This window comes from Salvelinus namaycush, unplaced genomic scaffold (genome assembly GCF_016432855.1).
Source record: "Salvelinus namaycush isolate Seneca unplaced genomic scaffold, SaNama_1.0 Scaffold475, whole genome shotgun sequence".
Classification (NCBI taxonomy): Eukaryota; Metazoa; Chordata; class Actinopteri; order Salmoniformes; family Salmonidae; genus Salvelinus; species Salvelinus namaycush.
In genome coordinates, this window is record NW_024061170.1 from 70,299 (window position 1) to 86,271 (window position 15,973).

The following is a 15,973-nucleotide window of genomic DNA, read 5'->3' on the forward strand; positions in this document are numbered from 1 at the left end:
AGATACTGACTGGTTTTCACGAGGCAAACGGTGGTCACACCAGATACTGACTGGTTTTCACGAGGTAAACGGTGGTCACACCAGATACTGACTGGTTTTCATGAGGCAAACGGTGGTCACACCAGATACTGACTGGTTTTCACGAGGTAAACGGTGGTCACACCAGATACTGACTGGTTTTCATGAGGCAAACGGTGGTCACACCAGATACTGACTGGTTTTCATGAGGTAAACGGTGGTCACACCAGATACTGACTGGTTTTCATGAGGTAAACGGTGGTCACACCAGATACTGACTGGTTTTCTGATCCACGCGTCTACCTTTTTGTCAAGGTATCTGTGGCCAACAGATGCATATCTGTATTTCAAGTCATGTGAAATCCATAGATTAGGGCCTAATTTATTTATTTCAATTGACTGATTTCCTTATGAACTGTAACTCAGAAGAATCTTTGAAATTGTAGCATGTTGCGTTTATATTTTTTGTTCTGTGTATATTTGGTCTTGTATTTTACGTTTTTGTTCAGCTGAAAGGTGAATTCATCTCCCAGTGTCTGTTGGAAAGCAGACTGAACCAGGTCTTCCTCTAGGATTTTGTCTGTGCTTAGCTCCATTCGGTTCTTTTTTATCCTGAAAACCTCCCCAGTCCTTAATGATGACAAGCATACCCATAACATGATGCAGTCACCACCAGGCTTGAAAATATGGAGAGTGGTACTCGGTGATGTGTTGTATTGGATGTGCCCCAAACATAACTTTGTCCTGAATACAAAGTGTTAATATCTTTGACACATTGTTTGTAGTATTACTTTAGTGCCTTATTGCAAACAGGATGCATGTTTTAGAAAATGTGTATTCTGTAGAGGCTTCCTTCTTTTCACTGTCATTCAAGTTAGTATTGTGGAGTAACTACAATGTTGTTGATCCATCCTCAGTTTTCTATCACAGCCATTAAACTCTGTAACTGTGTTCAAGTCACCATTAGCCTCATGGTGAAATCCCTGAGCGATTTCCTTCCTCTCCTGCAATTGAGTTAGGAATGACTCCTGCATCTTTGTAGTGACTTGGTATATTGATACGCTATCTAAAGTGTAATTAATGACTTCACCATGCTCAAAGGGATGTTCAATGTCTACTTTTTTATTTTACCCATCTACCAATAGGTGTCCTTCTTTGCGAGCCATTGGAAAACCTCCCTGGTCTTTGTGGTTGAATCTGTGTTTGAAATTCACTGCTCGACTGAGGGACCTTCCAGATAATTGTATGTGTGGTGTACAGAGATGAGGTAGTCATTCACACATCATGTTAAACAGTATTATTGCACACAGACAGTCCATGCAACTTTTTAAGCACATTTTTATTCCTGAACTTATGTAGGTTCGCCATAATAAAGGGTTTGAATACTTATTGACTCAAGACATTTCAGCTTTTCATAAAAAAATTCTACAAACATAAATTCACCTTGAAATTATGGGGTATTATTGTGTGTAGGCCAGTGACAACAAATCTTAAATTCAGGGTGTAACACATGTGTATAAAGGGGTGTGAAGCCTTTCTGAAGGCGCTGTATACAGTGTGTCTAGTTGGATCTAAGATCAGAGTTATACTGCATCTGGTCTTCTGTCAAAACATACTTATTGGTGAATGATTCCACGGTGGGTAAGATGTCTCTGTGTAAAACTGATTTCTGAGTGCTGATACAGTTCCATCCCACAACTTATCACAGTTTAGATCTGCCGCTATAGTCTTTATGTCTGCTAGAATATCCCAAAGGACTTCTAGACCAATCATGTCTGCTAGAATATCCCAAAGGACTTCTAGACCAATCATGTCTGCTAGAATATCCCAAAGGACTTCTAGACCAATCATGTCTGCTAGAATATCCCAAAGGACTTCTAGACCAATCATGTCTGCTAGAATATCCCAAAGGACTTCTAGACCATTCATGTCTGCTAGAATATCCCAAAGGACTTCTAGACCAATCATGTCTGCTAGAATATCCCAAAGGACTTCTAGACCATTCATGTCTGCTAGAATATCCCAAAGGACTTCTAGACCAATCATGTCTGGTAGAATATACCAAAGGACTTCTACACCCAATCGTCAGTCTCAGAGTCACTTCTATCAGAGACGGGTGGAGCGGATTGGCTGTTGAAGTGCATGTCCTGCCCCTCCATCAGGACAGGTCAGTTCTGGTTCTTAAAGGGTCCATGAACCCCCTCCCTGTGTCTCACTGCCACAGCACGCCCTAACCCAGTCTCTCTCACTGCCACAGCATGCCCTAACCCAGTCTCTCTCACTGCCACAGCATGCCCTAACCCAGTCTCTCTCACTGCCACAGCACGCCCTAACCCAGTCTCTCTCACTGCCACAGCACGCCCTAACCTAGTCTCTCTCACTGCCACAGCACGCCCTAACCCAGTCTCTCTCACTGCCACAGCATGCCCTAACCCAGTCTCTCTCACTGCCACAGCATGCCCTAACCTAGTCTCTCTCACTGCCACAGCACGCCCTAACCTAGTCTCTCTCACTGCCACAGCACGCCCTAACCCAGTCTCTCTCACTGCCACAGCATGCCCTAACCTAGTCTCTCTCACTGCCACAGCATGCCCTAACCCAGTCTCTCTCACTGCCACAGCATGCCCTAACCCAGTCTCTCTCACTGCCACAGCACGCCCTAACCCAGTCTCTCTCACTGCCACAGCACGCCCTAACCTTAACCCAGTCTCTCTCACTGCCACAGCACGCCCTAACCCAGTCTCTCTCACTGCCACAGCATGCCCTAACCCAGTCTCTCTCACTGCCACAGCACGCCCTAACCCAGTCTCTCTCACTGCCACAGCATGCCCTAACCTAGTCTCTCTCACTGCCACAGCACGCCCTAACCCAGTCTCTCTCACTGCCACAGCATGCCCTAACCTAGTCTCTCTCACTGCCACAGCACGCCCTAACCTAGTCTCTCTCACTGCCACAGCATGCCCTAACCCAGTCTCTCTCACTGCCACAGCACGCCCTAACCCAGTCTCTCTCACTGCCACAGCACGCCCTAACCCAGTCTCTCTCACTGCCACAGCACGCCCTAACCTAGTCTCTCTCACTGCCACAGCATGCCCTAACCAGTCTCTCTCACTGCCACAGCACGCCCTAACCCAGTCTCTCTCACTGCCACAGCACGCCCTAACCTAGTCTCTCTCACTGCCACAGCACGCCCTAACCTAGTCTCTCTCACTGCCACAGCATGCCCTAACCCAGTCTCTCTCACTGCCACAGCACGCCCTAACCCAGTCTCTCTCACTGCCACAGCATGCCCTAACCCAGTCTCTCTCACTGCCACAGCACGCCCTAACCTAGTCTCTCTCACTGCCACAGCATGCCCTAACCAGTCTCTCTCACTGCCACAGCACGCCCTAACCCAGTCTCTCTCACTGCCACAGCATGCCCTAACCCAGTCTCTCTCACTGCCACAGCACGCCCTAACCTAGTCTCTCTCACTGCCACAGCACGCCCTAACCCAGTCTCTCTCACTGCCACAGCACGCCCTAACCCAGTCTCTCTCACTGCCACAGCACGCCCTAACCCAGTCTCTCTCACTGCCACAGCATGCCCTAACCCAGTCTCTCTCACTGCCACAGCACGCCCTAACCTAGTCTCTCTCACTGCCACAGCACGCCCTAACCTAGTCTCTCTCACTGCCACAGCACGCCCTAACCTAGTCTCTCTCACTGCCACAGCCGGCCCTAACCCAGTCTCTCTCACTGCCACAGCACGGCAGCCATGTTGTCTGTTCCCCACCCATGGTCTCCTCTCCACATCCAGGTGCTTTCCTCAGGTGCTGGAGTTGTAGGTGAGCTCATGGAAAACAGACAGGGAAACGCTGCTGCTCCCAGCTGATATTTACTTAGAACAATGTTTCCACCATTAGGTCCTGGATACCTGATGAAGACTTACGGGTGGAAACGTTAGAAATATCAGCTGGGAGCAGCAGTGTGGCGTTTTCCTCTCTATTGAACCATGGTCTGTAGTTAGTCCACCAATAACCCATGGTCTGTAGTTAGTCCACCAATAACCCATGGTCTGTAGTTAGTCCACCAATAACCCATGGTCTGTAGTTAGTCCACCAATAACCCATGGTCTGTAGTTAGTCCACCAATAAACCATGGTCTGTAGTTAGTCCACCAATAACCCATGGTCTGTAGTTAGTCCACCAATAAACCATGGTCTGTAGTTAGTCCACCAATAACCCATGGTCTGTAGTTAGTCCACCAATAAACCATGGTCTGTAGTTAGTCCACCAATAAACCATGGTCTGTAGTTAGTCCACCAATAACCCATGGTCTGTAGTTAGTCCACCAATAACCCATGGTCTGTAGTTAGTCCACCAATAACCCATGGTCTGTAGTTAGTCCACCAATAAACCATGGCCTGTAGTTAGTCCACCAATAAACCATGGTCTGTAGTTAGTCCACCAATAACCCATGGTCTGTAGTTAGTCCACCAATAACCCATGGTCTGCAGTTAGTCCACCATTAACCCATGGTGTCTAATGGTCTGTAGTCCATTAACAGTATTCTCCTACTGCTCAAGACGTGTTGTAGTTAGCTGTATCCTTCCCAAAGCTGTAATAGTTGTCCATGTCGTCCATGTTTGCCGTGGTGAGCTTGGTGAGGTTCTGGGAGCCTCCATTATCCATGTTGTTGTTGGCCCCTGAGGTCCCAAAGTCAAAGTTGTCCTCCTCATAGTGGCCCTGGCCCTCCATCTCAGGAAGAGCATCTGGAAACAGACAGAGAAACAGGGCTGTTAGGGAGAGTACAGTGGTAGAACCAACCCCGACCCAGAACACAGTGGTAGAACCAACCCCAACCCAGAACACAGTGGTAGAACCAACCCTAACCCAGAATACAGTGGTAGAACCAACCCCAACCCAGAACACAGTGGTAGAACCAACCCCAACCCAGAACACAGTGGTAGAACCAACCCTAACCCAGAACACAGTGGTAGAACCAACCCCGACCCAGAACACAGTGGTAGAACCAACCCCAACCCCAACCCAGAACACAGTGGTAGAACCAACCCCAACCCAGAACACAGTGGTAGAACCAACCCCGACCCAGAACACAGTGGTAGAACCAACCCCAACCCCAACCCAGAACACAGTGGTAGAACCAACCCCAACCCAGAACACAGTGGTAGAACCAACCCTAACCCCAACCCAGAACACAGTGGTTGAACCAACCCCAACCCAGAACACAGTGGTAGAACCAACCCCAACCCAGAACACAGTGGTAGAACCAACCCCAACCCAGAACACCGTGGTAGAACCAACCCCAACCCAGAACACAGTGGTAGAACCAACCCCAACCCCAACCCAGAACACAGTGGTAGAACCAACCCCAACCCCAACCCAGAACACAGTGGTAGAACCAACCCCAACCCAGAACACAGTGGTTGAACCAACCCCAACCCAGAACACAGTGGTAGAACCAACACTAACCCCAACCCAGAACACAGTGGTAGAACCAACCCCAACCCAGAACACAGTGGTAGAACCAACCCCAACCCAGAACACAGTGGTAGAACCAACCCTAACCCAGAACACAGTGGTAGAACCAACCCCAACCCAGAACACAGTGGTAGAACCAACCCTAACCCAGAACACAGTGGTAGAACCAACCCCAACCCAGAACACAGTGGTAGAACCAACCCCAACCCAGAACACAGTGGTAGAACCAACCCCAACCCAGAACACAGTGGTAGAACCAACCCCAACCCAGAACACAGTGGTAGAACCAACCCTAACCCCAACCCAGAACACAGTGGTAGAACCAACCCCAACCCAGAACACAGTGGTAGAACCAACCCTAACCCCAACCCAGAACACAGTGGTAGAACCAACCCCAACCCAGAACACAGTGGTAGAACCAACCCCAACCCAGATCACAGTGGAAGGACCAACAGGACCAACCCAGTGGAAGAACCAACAGGACCGACCCAGTGGTAGAACCAACCCCAACCCAGAACACAGTGGTAGAACCAACCCTAACCCCAACCCAGAACACAGTGGTAGAACCAACCCTAACCCAGAACACAGTGGTAGAACCAACCCCAACCCAGAACACAGTGGTAGAACCAACCCCAACCCAGATCACAGTGGAAGGACCAACAGGACCAACCCAGTGGAAGAACCAACAGGACCGACCCAGTGGTAGAACCAACCCCAACCCAGAACACAGTGGTAGAACCAACCCTAACCCCAACCCAGAACACAGTGGTAGAACCAACCCTAACCCAGAACACAGTGGTAGAACCAACCCCAACCCAGAACACAGTGGTAGAACCAACCCCAACCCAGAACACAGTGGTAGAACCAACCCCAACCCAGAACACAGTGGTAGAACCAACCCCAACCCAGAACACAGTGGTAGAACCAACCCTAACCCCAACCCAGAACACAGTGGTAGAACCAACCCCAACCCAGAACACAGTGGTAGAACCAACCCTAACCCCAACTCAGAACACAGTGGTAGAACCAACCCCAACCCAGAACACAGTGGTAGAACCAACCCCAACCCCAACCCAGAACACAGTGGTAGAACCAACCCCAACCCAGAACACAGTGGTAGAACCAACCCTAACCCAGAACACAGTGGTAGAACCAACCCTAACCCCAACCCAGAAAACAGTGGTAGAACCAACCCCAACCCAGAACACAGTGGTAGAACCAACCCCAACCCCAACCCAGAACACAGTGGTAGAACCAACCCCAACCCAGAACACAGTGGTAGAACCAACCCTAACCCCAACCCAGAACACAGTGGTAGAATCAACCCTAACCCCAACCCAGAACACAGTGGTAGAACCAACCCAGAACACAGTGGTAGAACCAACCCCAACCCAGAACACAGTGGTAGAACCAACCCCAACCCAGAACACAGTGGTAGAACCAACCCCAACCCAGAACACCGTGGTAGAACCAACCCCAACCCAGAACACAGTGGTAGAACCAACCCTAACCCCAACCCAGAACACAGTGGTAGAACCAACCCTAACCCCAACCCAGAACACAGTGGTAGAACCAACCCTAACCCCAACCCAGAACACAGTGGTAGAACCAACCCCAACCCAGAACACAGTGGTAGAACCAACCCCAACCCAGAACACAGTGGTAGAACCAACCCCAACCCAGAACACAGTGGTTGAACCAACCCCAACCCAGAACACGGTGGTAGAACCAACCCCAACCCAGAACACAGTGGTAGAACCAACCCCAACCCAGAACACAGTGGTAGAACCAACCCCAACCCAGAACACAGTGGTAGAACCAACCCCAACCCAGAACACAGTGGTTGAACCAACCCCAACCCAGAACACAGTGGTTGAACCAACCCCAACCCAGAACACAGTGGTAGAACCAACCCCAACCCAGAACACAGTGGTAGAACCAACCCCAACCCAGAACAGTGGTAGAACCAACCCCAACCCAGAACACAGTGGTAGAACCAACCCCAACCCAGAACACAGTGGTTGAACCAACCCCAACCCAGAACAGTGGTAGAACCAACCCCAACCCAGAACACAGTGGTAGAACCAACCCCAACCCAGAACACAGTGGTAGAACCAACCCCAACCCAGAACACAGTGGTTGAACCAACCCTAACCCAGAACACAGTGGTAGAACCAACCCCAACCCAGAACACAGTGGTAGAACCAACCCCAACCCCAACCAGGGCTCAGGGTAAAGGGTTTGGTCTCAGGGTAAAGGGTTTGGTCTCAGGGTAAAGGGTTTGGTCTCAGGGTAAAGGGTTTGGTCTCAGGGTAAAGGGTTTGGTCTCAGGGTAAAGGGTTAGGTCTCAGGGTAAAGGGTTTGGTCTCAGGGTAAAGGGTTTGGTCTCAGGGTAAAGGGTTTGGTCTCAGGGTAAAGGGTTTGGTCTCAGGGTAAAGGGTTTGGTCTCAGGGTAAAGGGTTAGGTCTCAGGGTAAAGGGTAAAGGGTTTGGTCTCAGGGTAAAGGGTTTGGTCTCAGGGTAAAGGGTAAAGGGTTTGGTCCCAGGGTAAAGGGTCTGGTCTCAGGGCTCAGGGTAAAGGGTTTGGTCTCAGGGTAAAGGGTTTGGTCTCAGGGTAAAGGGTTTGGTCTCAGGGTAAAGGGTTTGGTCTCAGGGTAAAGGGTTAGGTCTCAGGGTAAAAGGTTTGGTCTCAGGGTAAAGGGTTTGGTCTCAGGGTAAAGGGTTTGGTCTCAGGGTAAAGGGTTTGGTCTCAGGGTAAAGGGTTTGGTCTCAGGGTAAAGGGTTTGGTCTCAGGGTAAAGGGTTTGGTCTCAGGGTAAAAGGTTTGGTCTCAGGGTAAAGGGTTTGGTCTCAGGGTAAAGGGTTTGGTCTCAGGGTAAAGGGTTTGGTCTCAGGGTAAAGGGTTTGGTCTCAGGGTAAAGGGTTTGGTCTCAGGGTAAAGGGTTTGGTCTCAGGGTAAAGGGTTTGGTCTCAGGGTAAAGGGTTTGGTCTCAGGGTAAAGGGTTAGGTCTCAGGGTAAAGGGTTTGGTCTCAGGGTAAAGGGTCTGGTCTCAGGGTAAAGGGTTTGGTCTCAGGGTAAAGGGTTTGGTCTCAGGGTAAAGGGTTTGGTCTCAGGGTAAAGGGTTTGGTCTCAGGGTAAAGGGTTTGGTCTCAGGGTAAAGGGTTTGGTCTCAGGGTAAAGGGTTTGGTCTCAGGGCTCAGGGTAAAGGGTTTGGTCTCAGGGCTCAGGGTAAAGGTTTTGGTCTCAGGGTAAAGGGTTTGGTCTCAGGGTAAAGGGTTTGGTCTCAGGGTAAAGGGTTTGGTCTCAGGGTAAAGGGTTTGGTCTCAGGGCTCAGGGTTAGGTCTCAGGGCTCAGGGTTAGGTCTCAGGGTAAAGGGTTTGGTCTCAGGGTAAAGGGTTTGGTCTCAGGGCTCAGGGTTTGGTCTCAGGGTAAAGGGTTAGGTCTCAGGGTAAAGGGTTAGGTCTCAGGGTAAAGGGTTAGGTCTCAGGGTAAAGGGTTTGGTCTCAGGGTAAAGGGTTTGGTCTCAGGGTAAAGGGTCTGGTCTCAGGGTAAAGAGTCTGGTCTCAGGGTAAAGGGTCTGGTCTCAGGGTAAAGGGTTTGGTCTCAGGGTAAAGGGTTTGGTCTCAGGGTAAAGGGTTTGGTCTCAGGGTAAAGGGTTTGGTCTCAGGGTAAAGGGTTTGGTCTCAGGGTAAAGGGTTTGGTCTCAGGGTAAAGGGTTTGGTCTCAGGGTAAGGTAGGTAAGGTTGGTCTCAGGGTAAAGGGTTTGGTCTCAGGGTAAAGGGTTTGGTCTCAGGGTAAAGGGTTTGGTCTCAGGGTAAAGGGTTTGGTCTCAGGGTAAAGGGTTTGGTCTCAGGGTAAAGGGTTTGGTCTCAGGGTAAAGGGTTTGGTCTCAGGGTAAAGGGTTTGGTCTCAGGGTAAAGGGTCTGGTCCCAGGGTAAAGGGTCTGGTCTCAGGGCTCAGGGTAAAGGGTTTGGTCTCAGGGTAAAGGGTTAGGTCTCAGGGTAAAGGGTTTGGTCTCAGGGTAAAGGGTTTGGTCTCAGGGTAAAGGGTTTGGTCTCAGGGTAAAGGGTTTGGTCTCAGGGTAAAGGGTTAGGTCTCAGGGTAAAGGGTTTGGTCTCAGGGTAAAGGGTTTGGTCTCAGGGTAAAGGGTTTGGTCTCAGGGTAAAGGGTTTGGTCTCAGGGTAAAGGGTTTGGTCTCAGGGTAAAGGGTTTGGTCTCAGGGTAAAGGGTTTGGTCTCAGGGTAAAGGGTTTGGTCTCAGGGTAAAGGGTTTGGTCTCAGGGTAAAGGGTTTGGTCTCAGGGTAAAGGGTTTGGTCTCAGGGTAAAGGGTTTGGTCTCAGGGCTCAGGGTAAAGGGTTTGGTCTCAGGGTAAAGGGTTTGGTCTCAGGGTAAAGGGTTTGGTCTCAGGGTAAAGGGTTTGGTCTCAGGGTAAAGGGTTTGGTCTCAGGGTAAAGGGTTTGGTCTCAGGGCTCAGGGTTAGGTCTCAGGGCTCAGGGTTAGGTCTCAGGGTAAAGGGTTTGGTCTCAGGGTAAAGGGTTTGGTCTCAGGGTAAAGGGTTTGGTCTCAGGGTAAAGGGTTTGGTCTCAGGGTAAAGGGTTAGGTCTCAGGGTAAAGGGTTAGGTCTCAGGGTAAAGGGTTTGGTCTCAGGGTAAAGGGTTTGGTCTCAGGGTAAAGGGTCTGGTCTCAGGGTAAAGGGTCTGGTCTCAGGGTAAAGGGTCTGGTCTCAGGGTAAAGGGTTTGGTCTCAGGGTAAAGGGTTTGGTCTCAGGGTAAAGGGTTTGGTCTCAGGGTAAAGGGTTAGGTCTCAGGGTAAAGGGTTTGGTCTCAGGGTAAAGGGTTTGGTCTCAGGGTAAAGGGTTTGGTCTCAGGGTAAAGGGTTTGGTCTCAGGGTAAAGGGTTTGGTCTCAGGGTAAAGGGTTTGGTCTCAGGGTAAAGGGTTAGGGTAAAGGGTTTGGTCTCAGGGTAAAGGGTTTGGTCTCAGGGTAAAGGGTTTGGTCTCAGGGTAAAGGGTTTGGTCTCAGGGTAAAGGGTTTGGTCTCAGGGTAAAGGGTTTGGTCTCAGGGTAAAGGGTTTGGTCTCAGGGTAAAGGGTCTGGTCCCAGGGTAAAGGGTCTGGTCTCAGGGCTCAGGGTAAAGGGTTAGGGCTCAGGGTAAAGGGTTTGGTCTCAGGGTAAAGGGTTAGGTCTCAGGGTAAAGGGTTTGGTCTCAGGGTAAAGGGTTTGGTCTCAGGGTAAAGGGTTTGGTCTCAGGGTAAAGGGTTAGGGCTCAGGGCTCAGGGTAAAGGGTTTGGTCTCAGGGTAAAGGGTTTGGTCTCAGGGTAAAGGGTTTGGTCTCAGGGTAAAGGGTTAAGTTAAAGGGTTTGGTCTCAGGGTAAAGGGTTTGGTCTCAGGGTAAAGGGTTTGGTCTCAGGGTAAAGGGTTTGGTCTCAGGGTAAAGGGTAAAGGGTTTGGTCTCAGGGTAAAGGGTTTGGTCTCAGGGTAAAGGGTTAGGTCTCAGGGTAAAGGGTTAGGTCTCAGGGTAAAGGGTTTGGTCTCAGGGTAAAGGGTTTGGTCTCAGGGTAAAGGGTTTGGTCTCAGGGTAAAGGGTTTGGTCTCAGGGTAAAGGGTTTGGTCTCAGGGTAAAGGGTTTGGTCTCAGGGTAAAGGGTTAGGTCTCAGGGTAAAGGGTTTGGTCTCAGGGTAAAGGGTTTGGTCTCAGGGTAAAGGGTTTGGTCTCAGGGTAAAGGGTTTGGTCTCAGGGTAAAAGGTTTGGTCTCAGGGTAAAGGGTTTGGTCTCAGGGTAAAAGGTTTGGTCTCAGGGTAAAGGGTTTGGTCTCAGGGTAAAGGGTTTGGTCTCAGGGTAAAGCCTCACCTTGTCCGTCAGGTGAGATGTCCATGCCGGGTTAGGGTAAAGGGTAAAGCCTCACCTTGTCCGTTAGGTGAGATGTCCATGCCGTGTTTGACCTTCATGTGTCGGCTGAGGTTCCCTTTCAGGTTAAACTTGGATGAGCAGTAAGGACACTTGAAGGGTTTGGAGCCGGCGTGGAGGTGCATGTGACCCAGCAGGTTGTACATTCTGTTGAACGACTTCCCGCACACCTGGAAAAGACAAAGTATGAGTTACAGTATATGTTCATAATTGTAATCGTGATCGTCGCTACAAGTCCCTATTTGAGGGAGTAACCAACCCCCAAGACCTAACTGTAGTCCCTGCTACCAGTCCCTATTAACCAACCCCCAAGACCTAACTGTAGTCCCTGGCTGCTACCGGTCCCTATTTGAGGCAATAACCAACCTTCAACACGAAAGACTAGGGACCGGTTATTTCAGAATTCATATAACGGTGTCCGAAACCCTCCCCTGCTCAAAAAAATAAAGGGAACACTTAAACAACACAATGTAACTCCAAGTCAATCACACTTCTGTGAAATCAAACTGTCCACTTAGGAAGCAACACTGATTGACAATAAATTTCACATGCTGTTGTGCAAATGGAATAGACAAAAGGTGGAAATTATAGGCAATTAGCAAGTCACCCCCAATAAAGGAGTGGTTCTGCAGGTGGTGACCACAGACCACTTCTCAGTTCCTATGCTTCCTGGCTGATGTTTTGGTCACTTTTGAATGCTGGCGGTGCTTTCACTCTACTGGTAGCATGAGACGGAGTCTACAACCCACACAAGTGGCTCAGGTAGTGCAGCTCATCCAGGATAGCACATCAATGCGAGCTGTGGCAAGAAGGTTTGTTGTGTCTGTCAGCGTAGTGTCCAGAGCATGGAGGCGCTACCAGGAGACAGGCCAGTACATCAGGAGACGTGGAGGAGGCCGTAGGAGGGCAACAACCCAGCAGCAGGACCGCTACCTCCGCCTTTGTGCAAGGAGGTGCACTGCCAGAGCCCTGCAAAATGACCTCCAGCAGGCCACAAATGTGCATGTGTCTGCTCAAACGGTCAGAAACAGACTCCATGAGGGTGGTATGAGGGCCCGACGTCCACAGGTGGGGGTTGTGCTTACTTATAATATGTCTAGGAGCAACAACGGCTCAGCCGCGAAGTGGTAGGCCACACAAGCTCACAGTACGGGAACGCCGAGTGCTGAAGCGCGTAACAATCGTCTGTCCTCGGATGCAACACTCACCACCGAGTTCCAAACTGCCTCTGGAAGCAACGTCAGCACAAGAACTGTTTGTCGGGAGCTTCATGAAATGGGTTTCCACGGCTGAGCAGCAGCACACAAGCCTAAGATCACCATGTGCAATGCCAAGCGTCGTCTGGAGTCGTGTAAAGCTCGCTGCCATTGGACTCTGGAGCAGTGGAAATGGCAGTCAGACGGACAAATTTGGGTTTGGCGGATGCCAGTAGAAACTTACCTGCCTGAATAAATAGTGCCGACTGTAAAGTTTGGTGGAGGAGTAATGTTTGGGGCTGTTTCTCATGGTTCGGGCCCCGTAGTTCCAGTGAAGGGAAATCTTAACGCTACAGCATACAACGACATTCTAGACGATTCTGTGCTTCCAACTTTGGTGCTACAGTTTGGGGGAAGGCCCTTTCCTGTTTCAGCATGACAATGCCCCTGTGCACAAAGTGAGGTCTATACAGAAATGGTTTGTCGAGATCGGTATGGAAGAACTTGACTGGCCTGCATAGAGCCCTGACCTCAACCCCTTTGAATTGGAACGCCAACTGCGAGCCAGACCTAATCGCCCAACATCAGTGCCCGACCTCACTAATGCTCTTGTGGCTGAATGGAAGCAAGTCCCCGCTGCAATGTTCCAACATCTAGTGGAAAGCCTTCCCAGAAGAGTGGAGGCTGTTATAGCAGCAATGTTCCAACATCTAGTGGAAAGCCTTCCCAGAAGAGTGGAGGCTGTTATAGCAGCAATGTTCCAACATCTAGTGGAAAGCCTTCCCAGAAGAGTGGAGGTTGTTATAGCAGCAATGTTCCAACATCTAGTGGAAAACCTTCCCAGAAGAGTGGAGGCTGTTATAGCAGCAATGTTCCAACATCTAGTGGAAAGCCTTCCCAGAAGAGTGGAGGCTGTTATAGCAGCAATGTTCCAACATCTAGTGGAAAGCCTTCCCAGAAGAGTGGAGGCTGTTATAGCAGCAATGTTCCAACATCTAGTGGAAAGCCTTCCCAGAAGAGTGGAGGCTGTTATAGCAGCAATGTTCCAACATCTAGTGGAAAGCTTAACCAGAAGAGTGGAGGCTGTTATAGCAGCAATGTTTCAACATCTAGTGGAAAGCTTTCCCAGAAGAGTGGAGGCTGTTATAGCAGCAAAGGGGGGGACCAACTCCATATTAAAGTCCATAATTTTGGAATGAGATGTTTGAAGTGCAGATGTCCACATACTGTTGGTAATGTGGTGTAAAGCCAACATGAAATGTGATACCAGGCCTATAGTGTCTGAAAAAGTGAATCCATTCTTCTCTAGCTAATAAAAACCTGTCTCCCTATCTTCTGAATCAAGCGTGTACTCAGTACAGTAGCCTATGCTTCGGAGGGGGGAGGGCCAGGTAGCCTAAACACAGACAGGTAAATGTTTTCAGCTGGCAGGCAGACAGAATACGTTTTTGAGTGACAGCGTGAGGGCTTTGTATAGGCGTTTTGTTGTGGGACTAGAAACAAATGGAACAACGTTATTAACCGTTATTAATCGTTATTAACGTTATTAACCGGTTCCCATGCTTTTAAAATAACAGTTCTGTTCCGGAACACTATGAATCACTTTCCTTCCAGGTTCCCTCTGTTCCCTTCCGGCTGTTGTTCCCTGAACTTGTTCCAACCCTGCATATAAACTCACCTTGCATTTGAAGGGTTTGACGGGCAGGTGGACGATCATGTGCGTTTTGAGCGTCTGTTTCTGGATGAAGCTCTTGAAGCAGATGTGACACTGGAAGGGTCTGATGCTGTTGTGGATCAACATGTGTCTCTTCAGGTTGGCTGACAAGGTGAACTCACGGGAACACACCTCACACTTATGACCCTTCATTCCCTGACCAATAAGAACACAGGAGGACAGTTAGATGGAGGACCACTGACCAATAAGTGGTCCTATAGGAGGACAGTTAGATGAGGACCATTGCAGCAGAATGAACATGAAGTTAGTTCAAATTCTGTAAAGAAGCTGAAGGAAAAGCATGACTATATTGGGGTCAGACCTAGCTTCTATACTTCTAAAGGCTTGGTGGTGCTCTTCACTTAACTTGGTTGACCTGTTATACTGGGATCAGACCTAGCTTCTAAAGGCTTGGTGGTGCTCTTCACTTAACTTGGTTGGCCTGTTATACTGGGATCAGACCTAGCTTCTAAAGGCTTGGTGGTGCTCTTCACTTAACTTGGTTGACCTGTTATACTGGGATCAGACCTAGCTTCTATACTTCTAAAGGCTTGGTGGTGCTCTTCACTTAACTTGGTTGACCTGTTATACTGGGATCAGACCTAGCTTCTAAAGGCTTGGTGGTGCTCTTCACTTAACTTGGTTGGCCTGTTATACTGGGATCAGACCTAGCTTCTAAAGGCTTGGTGGTGCTCTTCACTTAACTTGGTTGACCTGTTATACTGGGATCAGACCTAGCTTCTATACTTCTAAAGGCTTGGTGGTGCTCTTCACTTAACTTGGTTGGCCTGTTATACTGGGATCAGACCTAGCTTCTAAAGGCCTGGTGGTGCTCTTCACTTAACTTGGTTGGCCTGTTATACTGGGATCAGACCTAGCTTCTAAAGGCTTGGTGGTGCTCTTCACTTAACTTGGTTGACCTGTTATACTGGGATCAGACCTAGCTTCTAAAGGCCTGGTGGTGCTCTTCACTTAACTTGGTTGGCCTGTTATACTGGGATCAGACCTAGCTTCTATAGGCTTGGTGGTGCTCTTCATTTAACTTGGTTGGCCTGTTATACTGGGGTCAGACCTAGCTTCTAAAGGCTTGGTGGTGCTCTTCACTTAACTTGGTTGGCCTGTTATACTGGGATCAGACCTAGCTTCTAAAGGCTTGGTGGTGCTCTTCACTTAACTTGGTTGACCTGTTATACTGGGGTCAGACCTAGCTTCTAAAGGCTTGGTGGTGCTCTTCACTTAACTTGGTTGACCTGTTATACTGGGATCAGACCTAGCTTCTAAAGGCCTGGTGGTGCTCTTCACTTAACTTGGTTGACCTGTTATACTGGGATCAGACCTAGCTTCTAAAGGCTTGGTGGTGCTCTTCACTTAACTTGGTTGACCTGTTATACTGGGGTCAGACCTAGCTTCTAAAGGCCTGGTGGTGCTCTTCACTTAACTTGGTTGACCTGTTATACTGGGATCAGACCTAGCTTCTAAAGGCTTGGTGGTGCTCTTCACTTAACTTGGTTGACCTGTTATACTGGGATCAGACCTAGCTTCTAAAGGCCTGGTGGTGCTCTTCACTTAACTTGGTTGACCTGTTATACTGGGATCAGACCTAGCTTCTATACTTCTACAGGCTTGGTGGTGCTCTTCACTTAACTTGGTTGACCTGTTA

The 15,973-nt window shown here is 49.4% G+C and overlaps 2 protein-coding genes across 6 annotated transcripts in view; both read right to left on the reverse strand.

Annotated features, from left to right (window-relative positions):
• Positions 1-1,338: 1,338 nt before the first annotated feature.
• LOC120041555 lies at positions 1,339-3,776 on the reverse strand. Its single transcript, XM_038986430.1, has 3 exons — positions 3,757-3,776; positions 2,320-3,177; positions 1,339-2,253 (listed from the first exon to the last, which is right to left on the reverse strand). Exons 1-3 carry the CDS (start codon positions 3,774-3,776, stop codon positions 2,187-2,189), a joined length of 945 nt encoding a protein of 314 aa, XP_038842358.1. The 3' UTR covers positions 1,339-2,186.
• Positions 1,339-15,973, reverse strand: part of LOC120041556 (zinc finger protein 710-like) — an 86,873-nt gene continuing 72,238 nt past the window's right edge. For 2 of the 5 annotated variants that reach the window (XM_038986432.1, XM_038986431.1), the window contains 3 exons: positions 14,278-14,469; positions 11,402-11,573; positions 1,339-4,770 (listed from right to left, as the gene is read on the reverse strand). In XM_038986432.1, coding sequence (XP_038842360.1) covers positions 4,580-4,770; positions 11,402-11,573; positions 14,278-14,469 — 555 coding nt within the window. In that variant the 3' untranslated portion in view covers positions 1,339-4,579. Of the gene's footprint in view, positions 4,771-11,346; positions 11,574-14,277; positions 14,470-15,973 lie in introns of all 5 variants that reach the window. The other 3 variants (XR_005475898.1, XR_005475897.1, XM_038986433.1) reach the window with 3 other exon arrangements.